The sequence below is a fragment of the Podarcis vaucheri genome (assembly GCF_965113315.1).
Source record: "Podarcis vaucheri genome assembly, chromosome: 12".
NCBI lineage: Eukaryota > Metazoa > Chordata > Lepidosauria > Squamata > Lacertidae > Podarcis > Podarcis vaucheri.
In genome coordinates this window covers 27,235,008-27,259,431 of record NC_138750.1, presented here as the reverse complement: position 1 = coordinate 27,259,431, position 24,424 = coordinate 27,235,008, and the positions used below count along the sequence as shown (strand labels likewise).

Sequence of the window (24,424 nt, the reverse complement as noted above, 5' to 3'; positions counted from 1 at the left end):
GATTCATTGGAAAAAATATCTGGTAACCATAATTTATTTACACACTATGTACAGACACAAGCATAATGGCGTCTGTTCTCTCCAGCTGTGAGAGAACAAACAGGACAAGTAAAAGTGAAAGTACATTACAGCGGAAGAAATAAGACTGTCTTCCACTTCTCACGCTCTTCTCAGACAGGCATGTGATTTACAACAATCTCATCTGCAGCATCGGAGGCATGAAATACTAAAAATAGCGTGGGAGGTGCTGGAGGCGTGGTGTGGCCGGGCGCACAATTTTTGAGGGGGCACGAACCAGGTGCCCCACGCAGGCAACCCCAGCCCAGTTCATCCCAGTGCTCCTCACCACCGCCAAGGGCCTTGTCGGCCAGCCAGGCTCCCCCCTGCATGGATGGGCAGGCAACTCAGCACGGCCCAGTTTTGCTCTGGAGGGGGTGGGGTTGCTTTGGTGGCAGGGGCTGGGCTGGCGCCCCTGACCGGCACACACGTGCACCCTGGGCACTGGCAACTGCTGCTATGCCACTGGGTCTATAGTCTGAAGCACGTTTAAATAGCAGCCACATTCCTAGGTTAGTTTTTGTTATCTCATCCCAGCTAGGAGCAATGAGAGTGGCAACTTCTTCGTGTGCATTTTAAAGGACTACTTGATCCAACAATGTACCGTATTTTTTTGCACCATAACACTCACTTTTTTCCTCCTAGAAAGTAAGGGGAAATGTCTGTGCGTGTTATGGAGGGAATGCCTATGGGTGGCATGCCTACGGATTTTCCTCCTCTAAAAACTATGTGCGTGTTATGGTTGGGTGCGTGTTATAGAGCGAAAAATACGGTATATAGACCAGGCATGTCCAACTCCCAAGAGACTGTGATCGACTCCCACTATTTATAAAAACCTGGCAGTGATCTACCCATTGGATTGACCAAAGTTGTTGAGCTTTTTGGGGGGAGGAAGAACAAAAGTTGTTTTTCGGGGGCGATCAATCAGAATGATGCAATCGACCCCGATCAACCACGGATGACCCATGATTGACCGCTTGGACATGCCTGATACAGACTATGGAGGATTGCCTTGTATCTTACAAGGCATGGATTTCTTAGTAGAATAGAGGTAGAGTGAAAAGAAAGGTTTATGGTTGGAAGAGGCCTTTCATTTGAGAACCCTTTCCTAGCTTCTCTCACCACTTCATCTCACCTCCTCTTGAGGCACATCAGAAGGAACAAAGAAGATGGAGCTTGCTGGATAAGCACTTTCAACATTTCAAAAAAAAATGCAGAAAAATGAAGTGTTACTTTTCTATTCTACGTTTCCTGAGGAGCTCAACATGGCATAGGTTTCCCTCCTCCTAGTTTCATCCTCACAACAACCCAATGGAGGGTATGTTAGGCTAAGAAATGGTGAGCGGCTCAAGGTCATCCAGTGAACTTCATGGATGAGTGGGGATTTGAACCCAGCTCAGGCACTCTAACCACTACATCATAACTTCTGAAGGATTTAACTGAAACTCTACAGCCAATGTGGGTCAGGGATTGGAGTAGGGGTAGCCAATGTGATGCTCTCTAGATGATGTTGGACTACAATTCCAACCATTCATAGGGCCATGCGGGTTGGGACTGATGAGAGTTGGGAGTCCAGTCACATTTGGACCCCACATTGGCCACCCTGGGGTTGGAGTTTGGGACTAGGACAGGGGATACTGAGGTTTAAATCCCTGCTGAGCCATGAACCCCACAGGGTAACTTTGGCCCATTCATTCTCTTTCAGTTTAACCTACCTTATAATTTGAAGTTTTATTTCCTCTGCAATCCCACACCCAATATAAAACTAGGGGTTAGACAACTCATTACCATAGTTAAAACATTTTGGCCTGCAATAAAAAGAAATAATATATTCTACTTCATGATACTTAACTGGGACCGAAGTAGCTGAAATATTGAAAGATAGCGTTGAGCTCTCCCAGATTTAGGGGTGCTGTCAGGAATAAATAGTTGCACAAATAATGAGGCAATCGTCTAAACCAGACCAAAATTACTAGCGTAGTTTAATTTGCTGCCAATCTTTCAGTGGGATGATAATGATCTAAACCCAAACTTTAAAAAAATGTTTTTCAGACTATATGCAACCCATTTGAGAAACCCAAATTGATTAATTTTGGCTGAGTCGTAACCACTAATGCCAAGTTTCCTTTATACCTGGATGTGCTATATAAAGAAAAAATTGACGTTACTACCCAAGTAGACAGAAATATCTAAAATGTTGCATTGCACAGAGGTATTAAGACAGGCTTTACACATCATTCTGTAAAATGGCCAGTTTCAGAATAACAGCAACATGCCGATGTTCATAAATATTTCAGGGTGTTTATTTTTAAGAGAAATCTTTTTGATTTGAAAGCCAACCTTCATGCAGCACAAGTCTACTGCATGTTTACTCAGAAGTCAGTCCAACTGAATTGAGTGTGGATAACTCCTAGGTAAATGCTGAGATTCAAAGCACATAAGCAGTGTCACCATTTTATGCTGGAGACATTCCCATTCCTGCTTCCAGCCTCAGCAATGCCTTCCCTCTCCTGAATAACCTCCCCTCGTCCAATGGGCAGCAGCAGCTTCACTCCATACACCCCAAGGGCACGTGGAGGCACCTCCTACTTGTACCCTCTGTGCTTGTGAAGTCCTTCCCACCATATAATATTCCTATGTACTTTAAGTTGTCCAGAGTGCATCCTCTCTTCTTTGCTCTTAAAAGCAGAAGCCACGGAAAGTAAGATCTGCACACATACATGTGAAAACAGTTCACAAGTCCGTCTTCGGCTTGAATAATCTGCTTCTCCGATGTTCGGAATGAAGAATCCTGCAAAACTAGCCTTGTGCTTTAATTAAGCGTTCTTGTGACATAAGCAGAATAACAATGCGTTCCCATCATGATAATGTATTCTTCAGGGGAGAATTTACTACAGAGGGATTTCTACTTGCTGAAACAATTTTCTTTTCCAACCTAGCAAAAGCTCTATAAATTGCAAACACGGTGTGTATTTTATTAGAGAACAATTCTGTCACTTCGAAAAACACACTTGTCAGCCCCAAAGAAATTGATAGCAGACAACATTCATTTTTAGTGGTTCTAAGCTACTTGAAGAATGTTGGTAAGTGCTTACTCGCAGCTATTCACATGCACAGAACTATGCTGCTTTGATTTTGCTAGTAGGCAGACACTGCTGCAAATTTAAGACTATGGCAATTTCCAAAAGTTAGAAGAAAAGTCAATCAGAGCTGAAGATTCAGTGTGCATATTTTTCCCATGCTGTTTTGAGGAGTTCCCTGTCATGCAGTACAGTTTCCTTTTTTAAAAAACAACTGAGAATCTGAAAACACTTTCAACGTACAGTCAGGTTTATAGTAAATGAGAAAATAATGTTTCAGTATAACATACTATCATGACCCATCAGTAGTAGAAACGGCGAAGAGTGTAATGGAGTCGTAAAAGGAGAAGAAAAATTAATGCAGGACAGATGCTTGAGTTCTCCAGCCCAAGTCACTGTTTCATATACACAGGCACACACTCATGCATTTTGTAATAGGAGAATGGATGTGCTATTACCTGATACTGTGGGTGGGAGCCAATCCTTCACAATCTAACATCACTTCTGTGCATTTTCTGATCTCATGCACACATTAGTGATCCTTCAATGGGTGTGCAGAGCTGGATTCCAGTATCCTTTGCAACTAGCCTAATTTTTGCATTTATTGTTCCTTAGGCAAGAAACCAGCATTCAAAGTTCATAACACTTTACAGGATTTTTTTAAAAATAACCCCCCACCCACCCAGCAATATCAACTTTCATTAACAGGCATGAGAACTTCTAAAGAGCAAGATGGATTGCCAAGTGTTCCCAACCGTTACACTTCATTGTGCAGCTTTGCTGCAAGACAGGGGACCACCGTTTCTGAACATACATGCAAATGGGCACAGCAGATGATGAAATGACTCCATGGTTTAGCAGCCAAGGTTAGAAGGAAACATGCACCATCTTGGACTAGTTACTAATTCAACCCGCTAATAGTTCCAAAGGACAATGCCCAAAATCCGGTGAGTATTTATGATTAGAATAACTTGACCACTGTTGGCTAGGAAATGGTTTTCACATGCAGATTGGCCAACCGTGAGATCCAGCTGCACCCACATTTGTAAAATGTTTTAGAACAGAAAAGAAAACTGAAAGAAAGACACTGTTTGAAGACTAAACAGATTTGGGTCAAACGTCTTCTGGAGGAAGAAAACTCGTGTGCCTTCTTGTAAAATGGAAAGAGCCATGTTCAGTGATAGAAAATATGCCTACGTGGGAAAAAACCCCAACCCAGTTCAATCCTGCCATCTTTAGATAAGCCTCGGAAATATTCCTGTCTGTAATCCTGGAAAGCCCCTGCTATAATAATAATTTATTATTTATACCCCGCCCATCTGGCTGGGTTTCCCCAGCCACTCTGGGCGGCTTCCAACAGAATATTAAAATACAACAACCTATTAAACATTAAAAGCTTCCCTAAACAGGGCTGCCTTCTGATGTCTTCTAAATGTAGTTGTTTTTCTCTTTGACATCTTGTGGGAGAGCGTTCCACAGGGAAGGTGCCACTACCGAGAAGGCCCTCTGCCTGGTTCCCTGTAGCTTGGTTTCTTGCAGCGAAGAAACCGCCAGAAGGCCCTTGGAGCTGGACCTCAGTGTCCGGGCAGAACGATGGGGGTGGAGACGCTCCTTCTGGTATACTGGACCGAGGCCATTTAGGGCTTTAAAGGTCAGTGCTATTCAGTGCAAATGAGAGGCAGGGAAGTTGACCCATGTGATGGCCTTTTGTAGCAGCCCAACAGCCTCTCCTCAGCCCCCATGCATCTTCTGGCTTCTATGTTATGACTTGCCCAAGAAGGAAGAGTCTCCTTGGGCGGATTGTAGTGTTCCTGTGCTGCATGCTGAGAAAGAGCTATTTTCAAAACTGCAACCCATGGATAAAGAGATTGTTCTCCTCTTTTGCCAGATCACAGGATTGTGTGTGTATGCGTGCATGGTGCACATAGGATGTCCCCACCTGCTTTTGGTTTGGTCCTAAGTGCCGCTGACATGCCCCCTCCCCACCAGAGGGTTGGCCACAAGGGCTCGCCACACTTGAGCAGATAAAACTGACCTCGGTGGACCATTGGTCTGACTCACAATAAAGCATCTTCCTACATTTCCAGAAGTCAAAGTCATTTATATCTGCATAAAATGAAACTTAAACCAAATCTCAATGCTTTCTGTAAGACTTTGCTCACACAGATCTGTTCTATTAGCAGTTGCATCAATTCACTAATTTTGTGTGAATACACACACACACACACACACACACACACACACCCTTCATGGATCACTGCCTTGTGGTGAAGGGGCTTGAACGACTACGAGAAGCTATGAGCTATGCCGAGCAGGGCTGCCCAAGATGGACAGGTCATAGCTGAGAGTTTAGACTAAATGTGATCCACCTGGAGAAGGAACTGGCAAACCACTCCAGTATTTTGCCAATAAAACTCCATGGACATAAAAAAGGAGAAGCTTTGAGAAGAAAGCGAATTTCTCCAAGGCATGCTCATGTTCATGGGGTCACAGAGAGTCGAACACGACTAAAGACGACTAAACAACTACATATATCTATCTCTATCTCTATCTCTATCTACACACACACACCAGACTGATTATATGCATGACCTCCTTCTCTACACATAGGAAGTAACAAATACCAGCAATATTTCTCTGCTCAGATCCTCTCAGATTTGCAAACACATAGTAGGTAGGGGGAGACAGCAGGGAAAGGTAAGAAGCGGGGCCAGCTTGTGGACTAGTCTAGTTCTCCCCTCTGGGTGCAGGAAAAAGACACATAGGCGAGAGTGTCACACTCACTATGACTTGGGAATGTTGTTGCCTCGAGAAGTCTCTTTCCACCATTTCATTTTCTTCAAGATAGAAATGCTTTCTCTTTATGCAATCTGGCAATAGGGGCAGACTGATGCTCAGGAGAGGCAGATAATTTAGACTGCAGACAATGCTGCATTGCTAATGATGTGGGCTAAGACTCATAGAATTCCTTAAACCTGGCATCAATCAAAGCAGTCAGAACCTAAACAGAATCCAAATTTGCACCACAAACCTTAACCTGGAATATGAAAACCCAGAGATACTTGCATGCTACAGTGGCTGCAAAAACCAATTAGGGTTGCATAGCATTATGGTGCCAGATACTGCAGGCTACTGAATATTTTTTATAACAGAAAATGTGAGTTTCTACTTGAACTAAATACAATGAAGTCATAGGTGATTGATTTTTCATTAAGCAAACCATGACTTAAAACTGACTATGATACAGCTTTACAATCCTCAATTACAACAGCACTATACCACCTTATGGGTTTTATTATGGCTTGTTAAAGATACGCTTCCCTATCTTACAGATGCTCAATTTTAAAATGTAAATGGTAGAGGATATTGATAAACCAATTAGCACTGATGCAAAGCAAATTCCTCTTTTATCTCAATTACAACATGACAACTTAATAGGTCAAGATAGTCTAACATCTGAGACAAGGGCAATTCAATAAAACAACTGCATCTTGATATGGTAATTAAGAGGAAATGTGAATCCATTATCCTGCCTTTTGGGTACATGTGTGTGCATGTGTTAATATACATTTACTTATATATATACAGCTTTGCACACACTCATGTGTTTCTTATTATCTTCGCCAATATCAAAACAGGAATTTATTATTTAGGATCAGGACCCACAAGTATTTATGGGGTACACAGCTCCTAGAGAGCAACTGAAACAACAAATATAAAACAGTGTGGTCAACATTACTGAAACCCTCGCAATATATAGGAACAAAACGGTCAAAGACTGCAAAGTTAAATTAAATGTATACTGTTCATAAGGAAGCACATCGCTACAGACAACATGTAGAGCAGAAAATCATAAATATGTTGACAGGGAATCAATCTCTTAACAACAATAATCTCTCTCAGTTTATTTAATAAACGTCATTCCATGTGGGAGCTGGATGCGAGGGTTTGTACTTAAGTGATAGATGGCAGAAGCAGAACAGAGATCTTGCTGCTGTACTATCCACCCCAATGCCTACCCACCTTCCTTAGTGAACTGGTAGCAGCAGTTGAAATGTAAGATAGCCTTCCTCATCTTTACTCAGGACAGGGATAAAATGGAGATACAGTCGTACTTTGGTTCTCGAATTTAATCTGTTCCGGAAGTCCATTTGACTCCCGAAATGGTTCGAAAACTAAGACATGGCGGACATTCACGGCGGACATTCGGCTTCCAAAATAACATTCGCAAACTGGAACACTCACTTCCAGGTTTGCGGTGTTTGGGAGCCAAAACATTCAACTGCTAAGGCGTTCGTCAACCAAGGTACGACTGTAGTAGCCAGGTTTATGCAACACGCGTGAATGCTATACAACATTAACTTAAGTGTTAGATGCAGATTTTGCCGAGTGATTTGATTGTACTGAACCTTACTAGAATCTTGTATATATGCCAATGAAGGTTTGAGAACTGAGAACTGAACTGGCTGGCAAAATCGAGTTTGAGAGGGTTGGCTAGATGGTCCAAGGAGTAGCTAATGGCTCACTACAGAAGAGAGTTATGTTTACCGGTATGCAAACTATAAGTTCTGGAATACGTGGCTAGAAAAAGAGTTAAACACAATAAAAATAATTTTTAAAAGAACGAAGCAAAACTGCAGGATAGACATTGAACATAAGTACGTATAAATTGCTTTAAACCATCCCTTATCCTTGTTCCAGTTCAATTTTTTGAGAGTCCTTGTTTTGTATCCCAAATAGCAACAGCTATGCAGTTCAGAGTTTGCAAATTCTAAGGAGAAAACCTAGGGGAAAGGTGACAGAACTCTCCACTGCAAATGGACCAAGGAGTGCTTAACATGCTTAATGCCCATAGAAAAGGTAAAAGGTAAAAGTAAAGGACCCCTGGACAGTTAAGTCCAGTCAAAGGCAACTATGGGGTGTGGTGCTCATCTCACTTTCAGGCCAAGGGAGCTGGCGTTTGTCCACAGACAGCTTTCTGAGTCATGTGGCCAGCATGACTAAACCGCTTCTGGCGCAATGGAACACCGTGATGGAAACCAGAGCGCATGGAAATGCCGTTTACCTTCCTGCTGCAGCAGTACCTATTTATCTACTTGCAATGGTGTACTTTCGAACTGCTAGGTTGGCAGGAGCTGGGACAGAGCAACGGGAGCTCACCCTGTCACAGGGATTTGAACTGCTGACCTTCTGATTGGCAAGCCCAAGAGGATCAGTGGTTTAGAGCACAGTGCCATCTGCATCCCCCCATGCCCATGGAAAGTTGAATGGTTAGCAAGAGAAAACAAAAACATAAAAAGGAGTGAAGAAGAAGAGGAGGGGGAGTTTGGATTTGATATCCCACTTTACCACTACCCGAAGGAGTCTCAAAGCGGCTAACATTCTCCTTTCCCTTCCTCCCCCACAACAAACACTCTGTGAGGTGAGTGGGGCTGAGCGACTTCAGAGAAGTGTGACTAGCCCAAGGTCATCCAGCAGCTGCATGTGGAGGAGCGGGGAAGCGGACCCGGTTCCCCAGATTACGAGTCTATCGCTCTTAACCACTACAGCACACTGGTGAGAGAAGGAATGGAATGGAGTAACTTGGGAACAGAGGATGGAGAAGTGAAATAGATATAAAAAGGGTAGAGAGAACCATTCCACTGTCTGTATAAGCCTTTTCCTGGTCCACATTGAGAAGTACAGTGGTACCTCAGATTAAGAACTTAATTCGTTCCGGAGGTCCGTTCTTAACCTGAAACTGTTCTTAACCTGAGGTACCACTTTAGCTAATGGGCCTCCCGCTGCCGCCGCGCGATTTCTGTTCTCATCCTGAAGCAAAGTTCTTAACCCGAGGTACTATTTCTGGGTTAGTGGAGTCTCTAACCTGAAGTGTCTGTAACCCGAGGTACCACTGTAATGGAAGTGACAGCTTGCTATAGAAATCAAGGGAGAAATGAAACATCTTGTTGTAGCTTGAGCTGGGCACCCATTGTACTTACCCAACATCTCCCAACTCTCCCTTTGGAAACCTCGTTCCCACAAAACAAAACAAAACAAAAAAGTCCAATGAAAACTGAGCATGCTGACACTGAACACTGACTGACAAAATTGTGCGGTGGTGGACAATGGAAAACCATTGTTCTGTTTTGAGCCATGGACCCAGCATGTTCCAGGTGAGGCTTCAGCGGCACCCTGGACAGCTCCATGCAGGGCTCAGGCGGAAGACTATGTAACAGCAGAGCTTGGGCATAGTTTCAGTGGTGGCAGTGTTCTCCACACTTTTGATTCAGCTAAAGTAAGCAAACTGAGCAATTCCATTTCCTGAGTGCTGAATTAGCAATACCTTACTTGTAGTCTAATTGCTAGCCTCCTTTTCATGGTGTGTGAGGTTTTTTATTAAAGTGTTTTTAGCATATATTTCAGGACGTCACATTTTAAATGAGCCAAGATAGCATAAGACAATGAGAAAAGTCAACAGAATGTCCCATCGGTCAGTTTCTAGCCTAGTCATAGAGAATATGCTTCACCGAAGAGGGAGGAAGCTCATTCTTGGAGTGGGGAGTTCCATACACTGATGCAGGAATAGCTAACGTAGGGTTCCCCAGGTGTTCTCCCACCAACCCTTGCCAGCATGGTAGCCAAGGATGAGAGGAGTCAAGGATGACATCCAGTTGCCTTCTTTGCATTAAGGCACGCATAGGCAAACTCGGCCCTCCAGATGCTTTGGGACTACAACTCCCATAATCCCTAGCTAACAGGACCAGTGGTTAGGGATGATGGGAATTGTAGTCCCAAAACATCTGGAGGGCCGAGTTTGCCTATGCCTGCATTAAGGCATAGGAATATGGAGGGTCAGTTATTTGTTCTCAAAGCCTTTTGTCATCTCACAGCTTACATTAATGCTCATGTATGTTGCTGTAGGTCTACACATCCCATAGTTCATGGTGCCAGTGATGTCCCTACTTTTCTAAAACTTCCACACTGATCTACCAACACACTGATCTTCTCCCACAGTACAGCCCTTTAACAAAACCGAGGCACTTCTGCAATCAATTAGATGCAGATTTTTTAAAAAAGGAAAACAAAATGCATTGTTTCCACATGAGACTTAAGATGACACTATAATCCCCATAAAAAATCCCTTAATGCATCTTGCCCATGGCCAAGATCTTAATATATGTTATTTCCAGATAGCTGAGGCCACAAATGTCATGCTGTTTAGTTATTTAGAAAAGTCATGTTTCTTATTTGTAGCATGACCTTTGTGATAATTTTCTTAATTTTGTTTTTTACTATCCCAAACCATGGTATTGTTCAGGTTACAGGTAGAAAACAGTTCATTATGGGAATGATTGCTGTGGCCATCAATTATCAGGACATTATTAAACATCCAGTATCAGAGAAATGTTTCGATGGTACTTAACCAGTCCATACTGGACAGTTTGTCCAGTTGAAGCAGGTTTTTAAAAATAGGGAAAGACAGCAGGGGGAAAGACTAGATTGCAATGGTATGGCAATGACTTCATCCAGACTCTCCAACTAGTGAATGAATGGCATTAATTCTAGAGAAAATGGCTAGAATGTAAACAACCTCTGTCCCTGGACTTTTTACATGATCAATCATGCTGTGGTGAGATAGATATTCTGCAAGGAGAAACAGACTCCTATATCTCAAGGCAAGATTCTTACTGACTGAGATTCTTATCCGTACTTCTCTATAGATAGGAACCACTAGAATGGACTGTGATCTACACTTGTCAAAATATTAAAAAACAAGGAATAAACAGGAGCAGTAGCAATTTTTCACATCAAACAGAAGTGGGTGCAGATTTGAGACAGGGAAGCATTGTGGCTATTTGCTACTGTGTCGGAATATGGAAGAATATTTTGAAAATTTATAACCCACCTGTCAATCCAATGATCCTCAAAATGGCTTGTGGCCGACTTTAGTAACATAAAGCAACCCTCCCTCTCCCAACTCAGCAGCCTTTAGACCAACTTCCCTACAGTTTCTCCTTCTCAGGCCGATGGATGGGTCCAGGTTTGTTTTGCTCTTGTCATGGGGATGCAACTTCACAGTGACCATTAGTCCTCTGACTAATGTACAGCAGCCAGTGTACTGTAGGCAATTTTATAAATACAGTGGTACCTCAGTTTTCGAATGTAATCCATTCCGGAAAACTGTTTGAGTTCCGAAACATTCGAAAACCAAGGCGCAAAGGGCAATCTGCAAATTCAAATCAGAAAAGTGAGAAACACGCAGCAGAAGATGTTTGACTTTCGAGGCACGTTCGAAAACGGAAGTATTTACTTCCGGGTTTGCAGCATTCGAGTTCCGAAACGTTCTGAAACCGTGGTACCACTGTACAAACTTAATTCGTTCCGGATGTCCGTTCTTAACCTGCAACCATTCCTAGTCTGAGGTACCACTTTAGCTAATGGGGCCTCCTGCTGCCGCCGCACTGCTAGCACACGATTTCTGTTCCCATCCTGAGGTAAAGTTCTTAACCTGAGGTACTACTTCCAGGTTAGTGGAGTCTGTGACCCGAAGTGTTTGTAACCCGAGGTGCTTGTAACCCGAGGTACCACTGTAATAAAAAGCAACAAAAGCAACACTAATGCTATGTTGGGAACGAACTTGGGTTTGCTGCTGTTTACAATCACAGGGATGCAACTATTATTTAATATCTATTGTGGTTTTCAGAGTCAAGGATCAAGTAGAAAGAAAGTAAGACAGGAATTCCCACGTCTGGGGCTTCCCAGAAACCTTGCCAGCTTAGTAAGTGCATGCTCAGCAGTTAGTAGATACAGGACATGATGCCACAAAGGATGTTTCAAAATGTGGCAGCTAAATGTCAGAGCTGCATACAGGGGAGTTCACACAACTGCAAACTTCCAGATCACATAATTGCGTGAATAATAATTTTAAAACCCTTTGTCTTTTGCAAGTAGTTGCAACCGTTATTCTTTCTCTGTTTCATGTTTTGTCTGAAAATAAGAAAAAGAGCTTCTATATAACAATATCAAAATGTAATTTCATTTTATGGTCTTTATAAATAATGTTCCTTCTTCCTGAAATCCTAGCCTAGATTAACAAACAAGGTTGTCGGGTTTGGGTTTTTTTCCGGGGGGAGGGGGGAGCATTGCAATAATGAAATACTACACTTATGCTGCAAACAGCTGTTAATCTAGATTTATGAAACATCATTCTTCTCCCATAGAAGAGTCAGTCAGAAAAACACATAAACACAAACCGATATAAAAAGGATATCATAAAATGCAAACTTACCTGATTCCAAGATTCATGGCCTCAGCAGTTCCAATCATACTAATGGCTAATAACATGTTGTTGCAGATTTTTGCAGCCTGAAAAGAAATTCAACACCCCATGAATTTCTGTTATCCAGATAACTATCCAACAGGAACTCAAATTCTATTATGAATGCATTTGCTCCACAGCCAGTCCCTAGAACAGACAGCAACATGTTTTCAGGGACAAGGATATCAAAAGCTGCAAAACAATTTTTGAAACACTTGCACAGTAATTTGATTTGGTATGCCTCAGACATTAACAGTCATCTGCATTTGCACTTTTAAAAGAACTGTATAAATATTTGTTCTTACTGACAATTTGTTGATGTCACTGTCTAATAACCAACCAGAAAAGTATAGTTAGCAAACTGCAACAAATATGTGCTTATAGGTTTGAATGTGTAAGCAGAAATCCGCCACAGAATGGACTGAAAAGATGGTAGGTACATATTCTGTTTTACGCGCCACCTATCACGGCATGTTCTTCTTATGTTTGCTTCTCACTTTGTTAACTGAATAATAAACAAGAATAAGAATATTTGTACCCCACCCATCTTACTGGGTTGCCCCAGCCACTCTTGGCGGCTTCATTTACAAAAATGTAATAAAACATTAAACATTTAAAACGTTCCTATACAGGGGCAGCCTCCGAACAACTTCTAAAGGTTGTATAGTTATTTATCTTGGCTTATCTTCCACTGTAAACCAATGCATGCATCCCAGGACTTAGACCTTTGCTTATTCTGTGACATATAAATTGATCTAAGAGGCATTCCAGGCATCTTCATCCTTAATTGGTTATCTTAAAGTCTTCTGTATCATTTCCCAGTTAAATATTGATATAGAGCAGGCTTCCTCAAACTCAACCCTCCAGATGTTTTGAGACTACAATTCCCAGCATCCACTGGTCCTGCTAGCTAGGGATCATGGGAGTTGTAGGCCAAAAACATCTGGAGGGCCGAGTTTGAGGAAGCCTGATATAGAGAATAAGGTGAAATAAACCATAAAACCCTACCACCGCCTCCCAAAAAATAATCACAAACGTGACAGGATCAAAAGGCAATATGACAACTTAGTAATCAAGGACACATTGAAATAACAACAACAACAACAACTTATTATTTATAGCCCGCCCATCTAGCTGATTTTCCCCAGCTACCCTGGGAGGCTCCCAACAGGACACCAAACAGAATAAAACACCAAACATTAAAAACTTCCCTAAACAAGGAAAAAGGTAGTCTAAGCCTGTCTGTGGAAAGATGGCAAGAAATGTCTAAGATTTTTTTGAGTCTGTACCTGTCCAGTTCCAACTTCTCCACAGTAGACCACATTGGAACCCATACATGTAAGCAGCTCCTTTGCAGCATCAAACTCTTGCTCTGCTCCTCCAACCATGAAGGTAAGGTTTCCTGCTCGGGCAGCTCCAACACCTAAAGTTCAAAACAGCAAGACATAATGGAGTTTAGCTTTTATTCAGGTCACTCCATTCGCAGCTACTTAATGATGCCAGAACGTGAAGACACAGAAGTGATGCCGTGGTGTTCAATGTGACAGGTACAAAGGCACTGATTTGATTTACTGTATTTCTATGCTGCTTTTCATTCAAATGAACCTCAAAGCCGCTTACAAACCATTAAAAAAAATAGAATATCACAAATGCAGCATAAATCGTATAAAATAGTTAACAAACCACCAATAAAATAATTACAATTTATTAAGAAAACAGCAGTGGAAAAATAAGCTAAACATCACAATTGTAGCAGAAGTCATATTATAGGATTAACAAATCCATATGGTATTTATAATCTATAAAGCAATATTAACAACATCAACAAAATGGCAACAAAAAATAAGCTAAGCACTGTTAAGTTCATACACACACTCTCCAAGCCTCGGTGTCTCTATTCAGTTCATAAAAATACACATAAAGTACACTTAACGCCCATTGTTAAGCCAGCTTGGTCAGATGTTGCATTGACTGGGGTCCTCAGGTAAAGGTAAAGGACCCCTGGATGGTTAAGTCCAGTCAAAGGCAACTATGGGGTTGTGGCACTCAACTCCTTTTCAGGCCGAGGAAGCCAGCGTTTTTTTCAGTTTTCCGGACCATGTGACCAGCATGACTAAACCACTTCTGGTGCAATGGAACACCGTGATGGAAACCAGAGTGCATGGAAACGCCGTTTACCTTCCCACCGCAGTGGTACCTATTTATCTAATTGCACTGGTGTGCTTTCAAACGGCTAGGTTGGCAGGAGCTGGGACAGAGCAACGGGAGCTCACTCTGTTAAGGGGATTCAAACCGCCGACCTTCTGATCAGCAAGCCCAAGAGGCTCAGTGGTTTAGACCGCAGTGCCACCGGGGTCCTCAGGTAGTAGGCTCTTGGGCCTACCACCAATGGCACCACTGATGAGGAACTTGTCCATGCCACTCTCAATAAACAGGAGGTCCATTTCCACTGGAGCAAGTCCGAGACAAGCTTGTCCCTCTGGAGTGGCAAGTTGCGACTGCACTCAGTCTCAAGGCCGACTAGCAGGTCCAACATTGCCTCTACATTTGGGGGCCCCTCGCTGCACCACGGCCCATTCACCAGCAGCTGCTCCAGTTTCTTCAGCCACACCTTGGCATATTGATATATCCACACAGCCAATGGCAGCCTTTCCAAATTACTATTTGGAAGAGTTTCATCACACATCTCTCTCTCTCTCTCTCTCTCTCTCTCTCTCTCTCTTTTGGTCCTTGCTACTAATCTCCTGACCTGATCTCCAGCGAATTTAAGCCTAGATTTGCAGACAAAAATACAGCACTGTCCATCACAGGTCAAGCTTTCTAATCAGGTTAACAAATTGCTAAATAGCTCCAGAAAATCACTGATAAGCGTAAACGGAATACCAACAATAATTTTCAGCTGGTTAATCTTGGCCAGTCACTCTTTCTCTTGCCCAAATACTTGGGGAAAGTATAGCGACCTAGTTAGGGAAAGAAGATAAGCCCTGGTGTCTGCCTTTGGAAACCTGGCATATAGTCACGTTCCTCCATGGACTGTGGCAGTTTGGATTATTGCAAAGTACTTGATGTAGGACTCTGATGTAGGACACCAGCTGCTACAGAATGTTCAAGCCCAGCAGATCATTCCTGTTTTGGCACTGCTGTACAGACTGCCTATTAGTGCTGAGGCCCTATTCTAAGTGCTTTTCCATTACCTTTCCATTCCTTTTATTTTATTTCATAAAATTCATACACCACTTGATAGTAAAAAAATAACAACAACACCACGACCTCAAAGTGGTTTAAAAATCAACAAAATAATAACAAGCTGAGGTTCTGCTTAAGGACAGAACAAAAGATCTGCCCCCATGGTACTGGAGGAGACTCTTGAGAGTCCCATGGAATGCAAGAAGATCAAACCTATCCATTCTGAAGGAAATCAGCCCTGAATGCTCACTAGAAGGACAGATCCTGAAGCTAAGGCTCCAATACTTTGGCCACCTCATGAGAAGAGAAGACTCCCTGGAAAAGACCCTGATGCTGGGAAAGATGGAGGGCATAAGGAGAAGGGGATGACAGAGGACAAGATGGTTGGACAGTTTTCTCGAAGCTACTAACATGAGTCTGACCAAACTGTGGGAGGCAGTGGAAGACAGGAGTGCCTGGCCTGCTCTGGTCCATGGGGTCACGAAGAGTCAGACACGACTAAACAACAACAAAACTGATTATTTAGAGAGACAGGAGAATTCTCCAAGGCTACTTTTCAAGAATTAGCCAGGGAACTTTCTCAGTTTGGGGGGCGGGGTGGGGAATAAATTGAATCCAGACTAAGTTTGTTGACCTTGTGTCCTTTTGGGGCTCAGTGGTCCAAGTTAGTCATGAATTAGTTTCTGTTGAAATGAGTGGGACTTAAGTTCAGCACAGTTTGTCTGCCTCCAACCTAATAATAAGGGAATAAATTAAATAATTAAATCTAGAAAAGCTTAGAAAGATTTCCCAAGCTATTCTGAAGTTTTGGAAGAATTCTGCACCCCCTAATACTTTGCCATCTTCCTTTTAACTCAAAGAACATGGTGGTGGTGGGGGCAGCAGCAACAGCAAGTACAGTGCTGGGAAGAAGGAAGTAGAGAGGCTTCTCCCCTCCAACGTCCATCCTTCCATTGCAACCCAGAAAAGGATTCCAGAGTTTGAAATCTCACCTCTTTTATTAGCAAGCTTGGTGAGCCCCCAAAGTTTTCCTTTGACTCTGGCTTGGGAGAAATTTGCAGATGTCTCTAATTATGTTTATCTTGAATCTACCTTAGAAGGAGATTATTAATGCATAAAGCTCTACCTTTTATCTGTTTCCTAGAAAATAGCTAGCAGTTACAATCTTGCTTTGCAAATACCTCATTACAAACACATTGCACCATTCACTACAGTTTTGAACATAATTTGTAATTTGAACAAGAACACCAAGGAAAAGGAGGTCAAAGTTTCAACCCTCTCCAATTTTACATCCTTGACTTTTTATTAAGGAAATTAAAGCTCTTCCTGCACTCTGGAAGTGCAAGAAAATGGAGGGTTCTTATGCCAATTTTTTTTTTTTTGCAAATAGGCATTTTAAGGGATTAGCACCCATTGTAGTTTGCTACTATCACCTCGTTGTTTTCGACAATTGTTCTTATGTGACTTTAAAGCCTGGAACATTTCCTCTCTTGAAATTCCTGCTGCATCACAAGAAATATTTTTACCATTTGCTTAAGGAAACCAAATTGTAAAATGAATATTAAAAACAAATAAACACTAAGATGTAACATGCTAGTTGCTAAAGTTCAAAGTTAGCGATTGAATTATTTCCTATGTATTTGCAAACTATGATATGCAAACATTAACTTTATTCCATTTACAACTGAACCAAATGTGTGTGAAGAGATATAAATCTTCTTGAATCTAGCACAGGCATACATTTCAGCAGAACAGCACCTTAAAACAGCATTTACGGTTAATTCCACTGAAACTAGTAAATCACTTAATTTACTAAAATGCACTTAAATGTTTTAACCAGTCTACCATCAAATGAGATAAAGAAGAGGACCGAGGGGACCAGGCTGCTATGTGAACTGTCTTTAAAATACAATTGTTTTAATCATTTTCTACAGATGTAGCCTCACAAGGGTCTGCTGTCACAGGGACCATTTACGACTTGTCATGGTGTCTCTATTGTTTACCAGAGACATTCGTGCTAAAAAGGCGACAGCTGGGACAGAAAGCTGCTACTCAACAGAACAATATAATCCCGTGAAAAGTAATCAACAAATTTAAGAGTGTTAATTAACTTTACACTTTATCATGTTCAATTAGTTGCCCTTTCTAGAGAAAAGATTGCCGTGCACAATCGGTTTAGAGCGTGCCATGTTTGATTTGTAAGTGATCACTGTTTCGGTTTTAGAGTCGATGTCAGCTGTTCTCTTGGGTTTTGGTGACACAGATGAATGGCTCTACACATGTTTCAGGGGCGATCTGGTTTAACATAAAGTAGCATAACATAACCTCTTGTTAACATATTGCTGGTTTCACCTAGAAGGGAAAACAGCAGCATACACACACACACACACACACACACACACGTGTATTTCCACAAACAAGCAAGCAGGAGGGCTCTGCAGAAAACAAAATAAAGTTTAATCTTCTTCTGAAACACAAAGAGACACTGAAATGAACCATTTTTCACCATTATTTCTCAAGGAAAGTCTTTCCTTTCAGGGGCACGTTAGGATCATTTCCTCACAGCAAGATTTCTGGTTCTGCTGCATTATGCACAAGCAAACTCCTACATTTTACCTAGTGTGCATTGCCTTTAATAATGGCAGCTGAAATAAATGTTGTGTGGCTGTTCTTAGTACAGGCACATATCTGAAACTACAATGGGACTTTTACACATTTCTGAGATACATTTATAATGGGGGATTCTGCAAGAAAGTTAGATTCATCTACGATTACGATCTATCTTTATTTCCTTTAGCGCAGGTTTTCTGCTTGCTAATGGGACAAGGCAAAACATGATGAAGTGACAATGTATTCAGAAGTGCGTCTTAATGAACAAGTCTGTGTTTCCCAGTCAGCACTGACAAGCAGAGCTCCAGATCAGATTATTTCTTACCTTAGCGATGCAATCAAAACAAAACATAAACAAAAAGCAGGTTTGTCTCAATGCTGTGGGAATGTATCATAAAGAACAGCCACTCATTACTGCAACTCGGTGTACGACAATCAGTGGGAAACGTTTAGAAAATAATTACTTTGTTACTGACTGTTTAAGCAAAGAAAAGGAAAGCTAGCTGAACACACAAATTAAAAGATGGCACTGAAATATGCAAAGCATTTAAATAACAAGGAATTATAACTGAATCTGATTCCTAAAAAGAAACAAAGTAAGCTTTTAACTGGGAAAGTTAACTCTGAAAGCTAATAATGGACAAAGTTAAATATTAAGGAGGAAATTATAAGGTAGTTTTACAATAGCTAAAATGACAAAAACACAGCAGCAGAAAACACTAGATTTCGGCAGAAGATCTGTAGGGAGAAAAGAAAGCGGTCGATAGATCTTTAAATTGGTAGCAATAGCTGTTCTTCTATCCCGAGTTGGCAGCTGCTACATTTGCAGACCTGGTTCATTATTTACCCATAATGACCATCAAGCTGCAGTCAAAGTCGGATCACAACAACTGTCAGCAGCTCTTTTAATTAGCCTTGTTTGAATTCAGATAAATATCACAATGGCCCAACTTCTGCTGAAAGAGCAACAGAATATCGTAAAAGATGAGCTGATCTGACTTTAGAACTACCCATACGGAGAGAAAGTAGAAAGAACTGTGCTATGCAAGCATATTTAAAAATATACTTGTATATTAATAAGGATTTGTGAACATCAGGCTTACCACCACCAAAGGCTCTCAGTTTCTGAAAAGATTTTTGCATCAGCCTTTTTTTTTTACTCTGGGATATATTTTAAAGCACAACTTACTGACACTTTTATTGTTTTCATTCATATACATACACACACACACACACACACACACACACTTCTATTTTCTTCGAAAAAGGCGTATTTTAAAGATCATTCCAGAATTAAAACAGATTAGCCTCTCATCCTATTTATCTCCTTTGTTTTGTTTAATCTCGAAGATCATAATCTTCCATTGCATTATCAGATCCCTGTCTTTGTGCTCATGTCACTAGAATAATGATCTCCCTACCCAGTGGGGACACAAATCAAACTGAGAGGGTGTCACCAGAGGGACCTACAAAAAGCCCCCCATAAATATTTGCATAATATTATTACATAAGCAGAAGAATAATTGTACGGTAGAGTTTGTGCACACATATGCTTTCAGGAAATTAGCTCACCTTACAAATATTTCCAGTCACAGCTTGATCATTATAGAGGCAGTATACATCTCTATTACAAATAAGTTGTACTAAAATATTTACTATAGAAGCGGAACATTTTTGTTGTTAGCTACTCTGGCTGTTGTTCACTCTGTAGCCTGTTAGGGGCCAAACTGTGTGCTGCGAACCATCCATTTCTCAGTGTTAAGGATGCTTTGTAGACACCAAGTTTCTGGGAGCCGAAGTAAACATAAGTTGCATATGGCCCACAGGTCAATGGTTAATTGCTGGGTCTTTGAAGTAGAGATTCTGAGGTCCACTGCTCTAAATCCAGTTATCATTTCCATGTATTCTGAGACACAAACAATAGACTTTTGACAAGGCTGTGTGGAAAAGAAAAAGATTCCCAAGATGTTGCTTTTGTAGTAGCTGCAAGATGCAACTGTCATCCCTTGTTCAGAGGGATGAGGATGAAGAATCAGAGAAAGAGAGTTCTAGAATATTCCAAAGCTGTACACATTCCACATGCAGGCTTCAGAAACAACGAAGTATACTGCTTAGGGTTGAGGAATACTCCTGCTGCAGTTAGAAGCCTACTAATTATTATTATTTTTTATAGTGATGTGAATCAGCATAGGTTTCATTTACTTTTTTCACCCTATGGGAAAAATACGGGATAATTATGACACACTTCAAAGAATCAGGGAATTTGCCTTGCAGTCATCCTACATTGTTGCAGTGTGCCCAGAAAAAACAAACTAAGAAGTAAAACTTGCCATTCAAGGCAGCTCATACAGGAGACTCAAGGAAACTGCTTGACCCGAAAAGCACAATAATGAAAGGATTTATGCTTCAAAAGAAGGTGCTGAGTGGCTATAAGGATTAAAGTGCTTGAACTTGACCATGGACATGAGTGGGAGAAAACAAACAGTAAAACTGCAGAGGAAGTTAGATATATCCTGGAGACAGAAAACAAGTCTAGTAAATGTAATAAAAAAAAGTTGGCCAATAGGGACAAAGATGTTTAAAAGTCGTTAATACACTCCATGCATGTCTGTAGGCACCAAAAGATGACGAAAAAAGAATATAAAGCGACAAGGTATTCTAGCACCAGGAAAAACCAATCCAGCAAGATTAAGGATAGCATGATGCAATTTATAGAGCATGATGCTCTATGCTGGTCACTTATAGCAAAGAAATATGACAGCACTTGAAAAGTTACCAGGTAGGGCGAGGAAGGCCAATCCTACAGTGGCAGGCAAGTGTGTAAATTACAATGCCATAGCAAAGGAAAAATCTGCCTGCCTAGCATGAGACGCCTCTCTTAGTGTTTAGATCCTGTCCACTCCCCAATGTCAAAAGTCCCTCTTAAAATATACACCAAAACTGGGACTGGGGCATGATTCCAGAGGCACATGGAAAACTGAACACATCTCCCAAGGTTCTGTTAAAACTATTTCCCACAAATAAAATGGTGGCAAATATTGAGGCTAATGTATTTTTTTTTATAAACATGTACAGACACCCCCAAGCAATAAATCAACATGCTGATGCTTTCACAATGTGCATTTCTTTCAGTGGTGCAGCCCCTCTCCCCAACTGCTTTTTAAGGGAAATTGACTGCTTTGAAAGGGTTACCTAGGAAAACTTTAGGAAGCAAGTGTTTATTTGACATCCTGCCCTTCAGCAAATGCCAGAATGGTGCACATGTGTCACATTTGTTCAATTGCAATCTCAGGCCACAGGATGGGGCATCAGAAATGTGGCTGCTAGGCGGTCAATGGAACCGGGAACAATAAACTTTATTTTTTAGTAACCCTTCTGTTACCAGAAAGCGAGATATCCATCCTGACCTGTAAATTCTCTACACAGTGCAGTAAACTCAGAAGGGAGAATGGACTCTTCATATGTCAGGTAGGGAAGACAACACTCACTTGTACCCTGTGATTCCTCTGGCATACACAGAGATCTCAAGCCATCAGTCAGGTTGTTACTTTTTGTAGCCAACATCCACCACAATAGAAATCACATAAACGCAAAAGACAATCCAAGAGCAAGTTAAAACATATCAACACAAAGATCTGATGGGAGCAATCACTCCCAGTTTGCACCAGGCATTGGAAACATTCCAACCATCTACAAGGCTTGTCACAAAATGAGAAAACCACTTCGGTTCCTACCCCCCAATACTCTCTTATGTGTAGTATCAGAGCAGAGGGCTTGAGGGAAAGATTGGGAGAACAACCAGAAATGATGGCTGCCTACTAAATCAAGACTCTTAATATGACGACTTGTACACATATACTCTAGATTGCTGGTCCTTTGTCAGTTTTCCACCCATACAGTATTTTTAAAATGTGTGTGAGGTTGTAAAAAAAAAAAAAGTGTGGATTTCAGCGCAAAGGAAGCTTGTGTACCCACACACTTCACAGTTTTGCTTTTTAGATATCATTTGGGTACTTTTACAAATCACATTTGGGAAAAGAGCAAAATGGCACCCTTCAATTTGCAGAACAGAACAATCAATTCACAGTTGGCCAGGTGACCTGGCAGTTATGAATCAATGTCATTAACTTGATAGGTTTATTGACAGATACAATGTTGTATCCATAACAATTGATCTGGTATACCTGTTTCACTCCACCAAGCCACCACAGGGCGAACAGAGTTGTGAGAACTGGTCCTTTGCAAGATGTGCCAAAACCCCAGAATCTTCTACTCTGAGCCTAACACTAAGACTCCAGCTACTTAAGAGATCTCACAAAACCTAAACTGGCCAGAACAGCCCCATGTTTAGGGAAATTGGGTAAGAGACTTTTGTCTAAACTGTGCAACTTTTACTATCAGTATAATTATGGAAGGTTCCTCTCTGTTTAGTCGAACAGCGTCCAATCCCAAACTGAAGGGAAGTCAATAAAATCTGCAAGCAGATTTTTAAAAACTCATGGGTTTTTTAAAATTATATATTTTATCCATGAGGAATATTAGATTTTAAAAATTAAACTAGGCTATCATCTCAAGTGATGTCCATTTAATGACAGTAAACAGTTCCTTTCCTTTGATTACACATAAACTGATCAGTTACCATCATGATAACCATTTTAATGCAATGCTTAATTCCTACATTTTAACATGCAGAACAGTATGCCTGGTCATAATATATTCAAAGATATTGAAATGGTAACTTATTTTGCTATCTAAATCCTAATTAGAGAACTGTTTTGATAAAATAAAGGTATGGATTTTTGATTTAGATTTTTTTTTAAAAAAAATCCAAACATAACAGCATTCTACCCAATAAAGCTACAGTAAAGCCTTTTGAAACTTGTATGAAATATTTCGTTTCTGTTCCTTTTCTACAGCTGTAAGGACATGTAATAAAGGATTTTCCAATATGTACCTAAAAGCAAATCTGTATGCTGTGTTTTATATTGTACTCCAACATGCTGTCAGTTTAATGTTTGTGACATGCAGGTTTTCTTCCAGCCAAGGTGATAAAAAGGAACCTAAATGGGAATATTAGAAAGTCTCTTTTTTCTAATGTTTTGCTGCAATTATTTAGTTAAGGGTTTATTTTTGTAGCTGGCGAAGGGCTTGCACTTGCTCTGCACCAGAATTGACAAAAGGAGGTCATTCTTCGCCAAAGAGGTCAAAAGAGGCACTTATATGCTAATATATATGGTATAGATGTACACTATTATTATAATTTAAGATGAAATGCCACAGTAGGAAGGTTTGTGACAAGGTGACCTATGCACCTGCTCAGTCTGCTGTCCAGGTACTAGCTGTTGACAGGCAACTTCAAGGCCCCAACTCTCACTTCTTATGGCTCTTGATAATAATAATAATAATAATAATAATAATAATAATAATAATAATAATAATAATAATAATAATAATTTTATTATTTGCACCTCAGCCATCTGACTGGGTTGCCCAAACCACTCTGGGCGGCTACCGGCATGTACAAAAACATAATAAAACATTAAAACTTCCCTATACAGGGCTGCCTTCAGATGTCTTCTAAAGGTTATAAAGTTACTCATCTCCCTGACATCTGATGGGAAGGCGTTCCACAGGAATTGGCTTGCCACATGTCGGGGGGGGGGGGTTTGCCGGATTGGCAAAATATCAGGGAAAACCTGGATGTATGGCAACATGATACATAGCTTTGGGGGGAGGTTTACCCAAAACAGCTCAACAATTATGGAGTATTCCTTAAAAAAGCTCAGTAACTCTACAGGTGTCCTGAATTTTACTTTTTGAAATATGGCATCCCTACACAGGAAGGGTGCCACTACCAAGAAGGCCCTCTGCCTGGTACCCTGTAACTTCACTTATCACAGTGAGGAAATTGCCAGAAAGTCCTTGGAGCTGGACCTCAGGTGAACGATGGAAGTCGAGGTATACTGGGCCAAGGCCGTTTAGCACTTTGAATTGTGCTTGAAAATGTACTGGGAGCCAATGCAGGTCTTTCAGGACAGGTGTTATATGGTGCTATGTTTAAACCACACTGAAACCAAACAGACATCTCCTTCAAATTGAGAATTATATTCTGTAAAGCAGGACACACAGTTACCTTACTCTGCACTTATTTTAAAAATGTTCTCTGACATGTGAGAACGCCTTGTGAGGT

The 24,424-nt window shown here is 41.1% G+C and overlaps 1 protein-coding gene across 1 annotated transcript in view; it reads right to left on the bottom strand.

Moving 5' to 3' along the window:
* The window catches only part of HIBADH (3-hydroxyisobutyrate dehydrogenase), a 70,415-nt gene that overhangs the window by 8,355 nt on the left and 37,636 nt on the right, over positions 1-24,424 (bottom strand). The window contains exons 5-6 of the mRNA XM_082193539.1: positions 13,728-13,861; positions 12,409-12,485 (exon numbers count right to left, since the gene is read on the bottom strand). Coding sequence (XP_082049665.1) covers positions 12,409-12,485; positions 13,728-13,861 — 211 coding nt within the window. The remainder of the gene's footprint in view (positions 1-12,408; positions 12,486-13,727; positions 13,862-24,424) is intronic.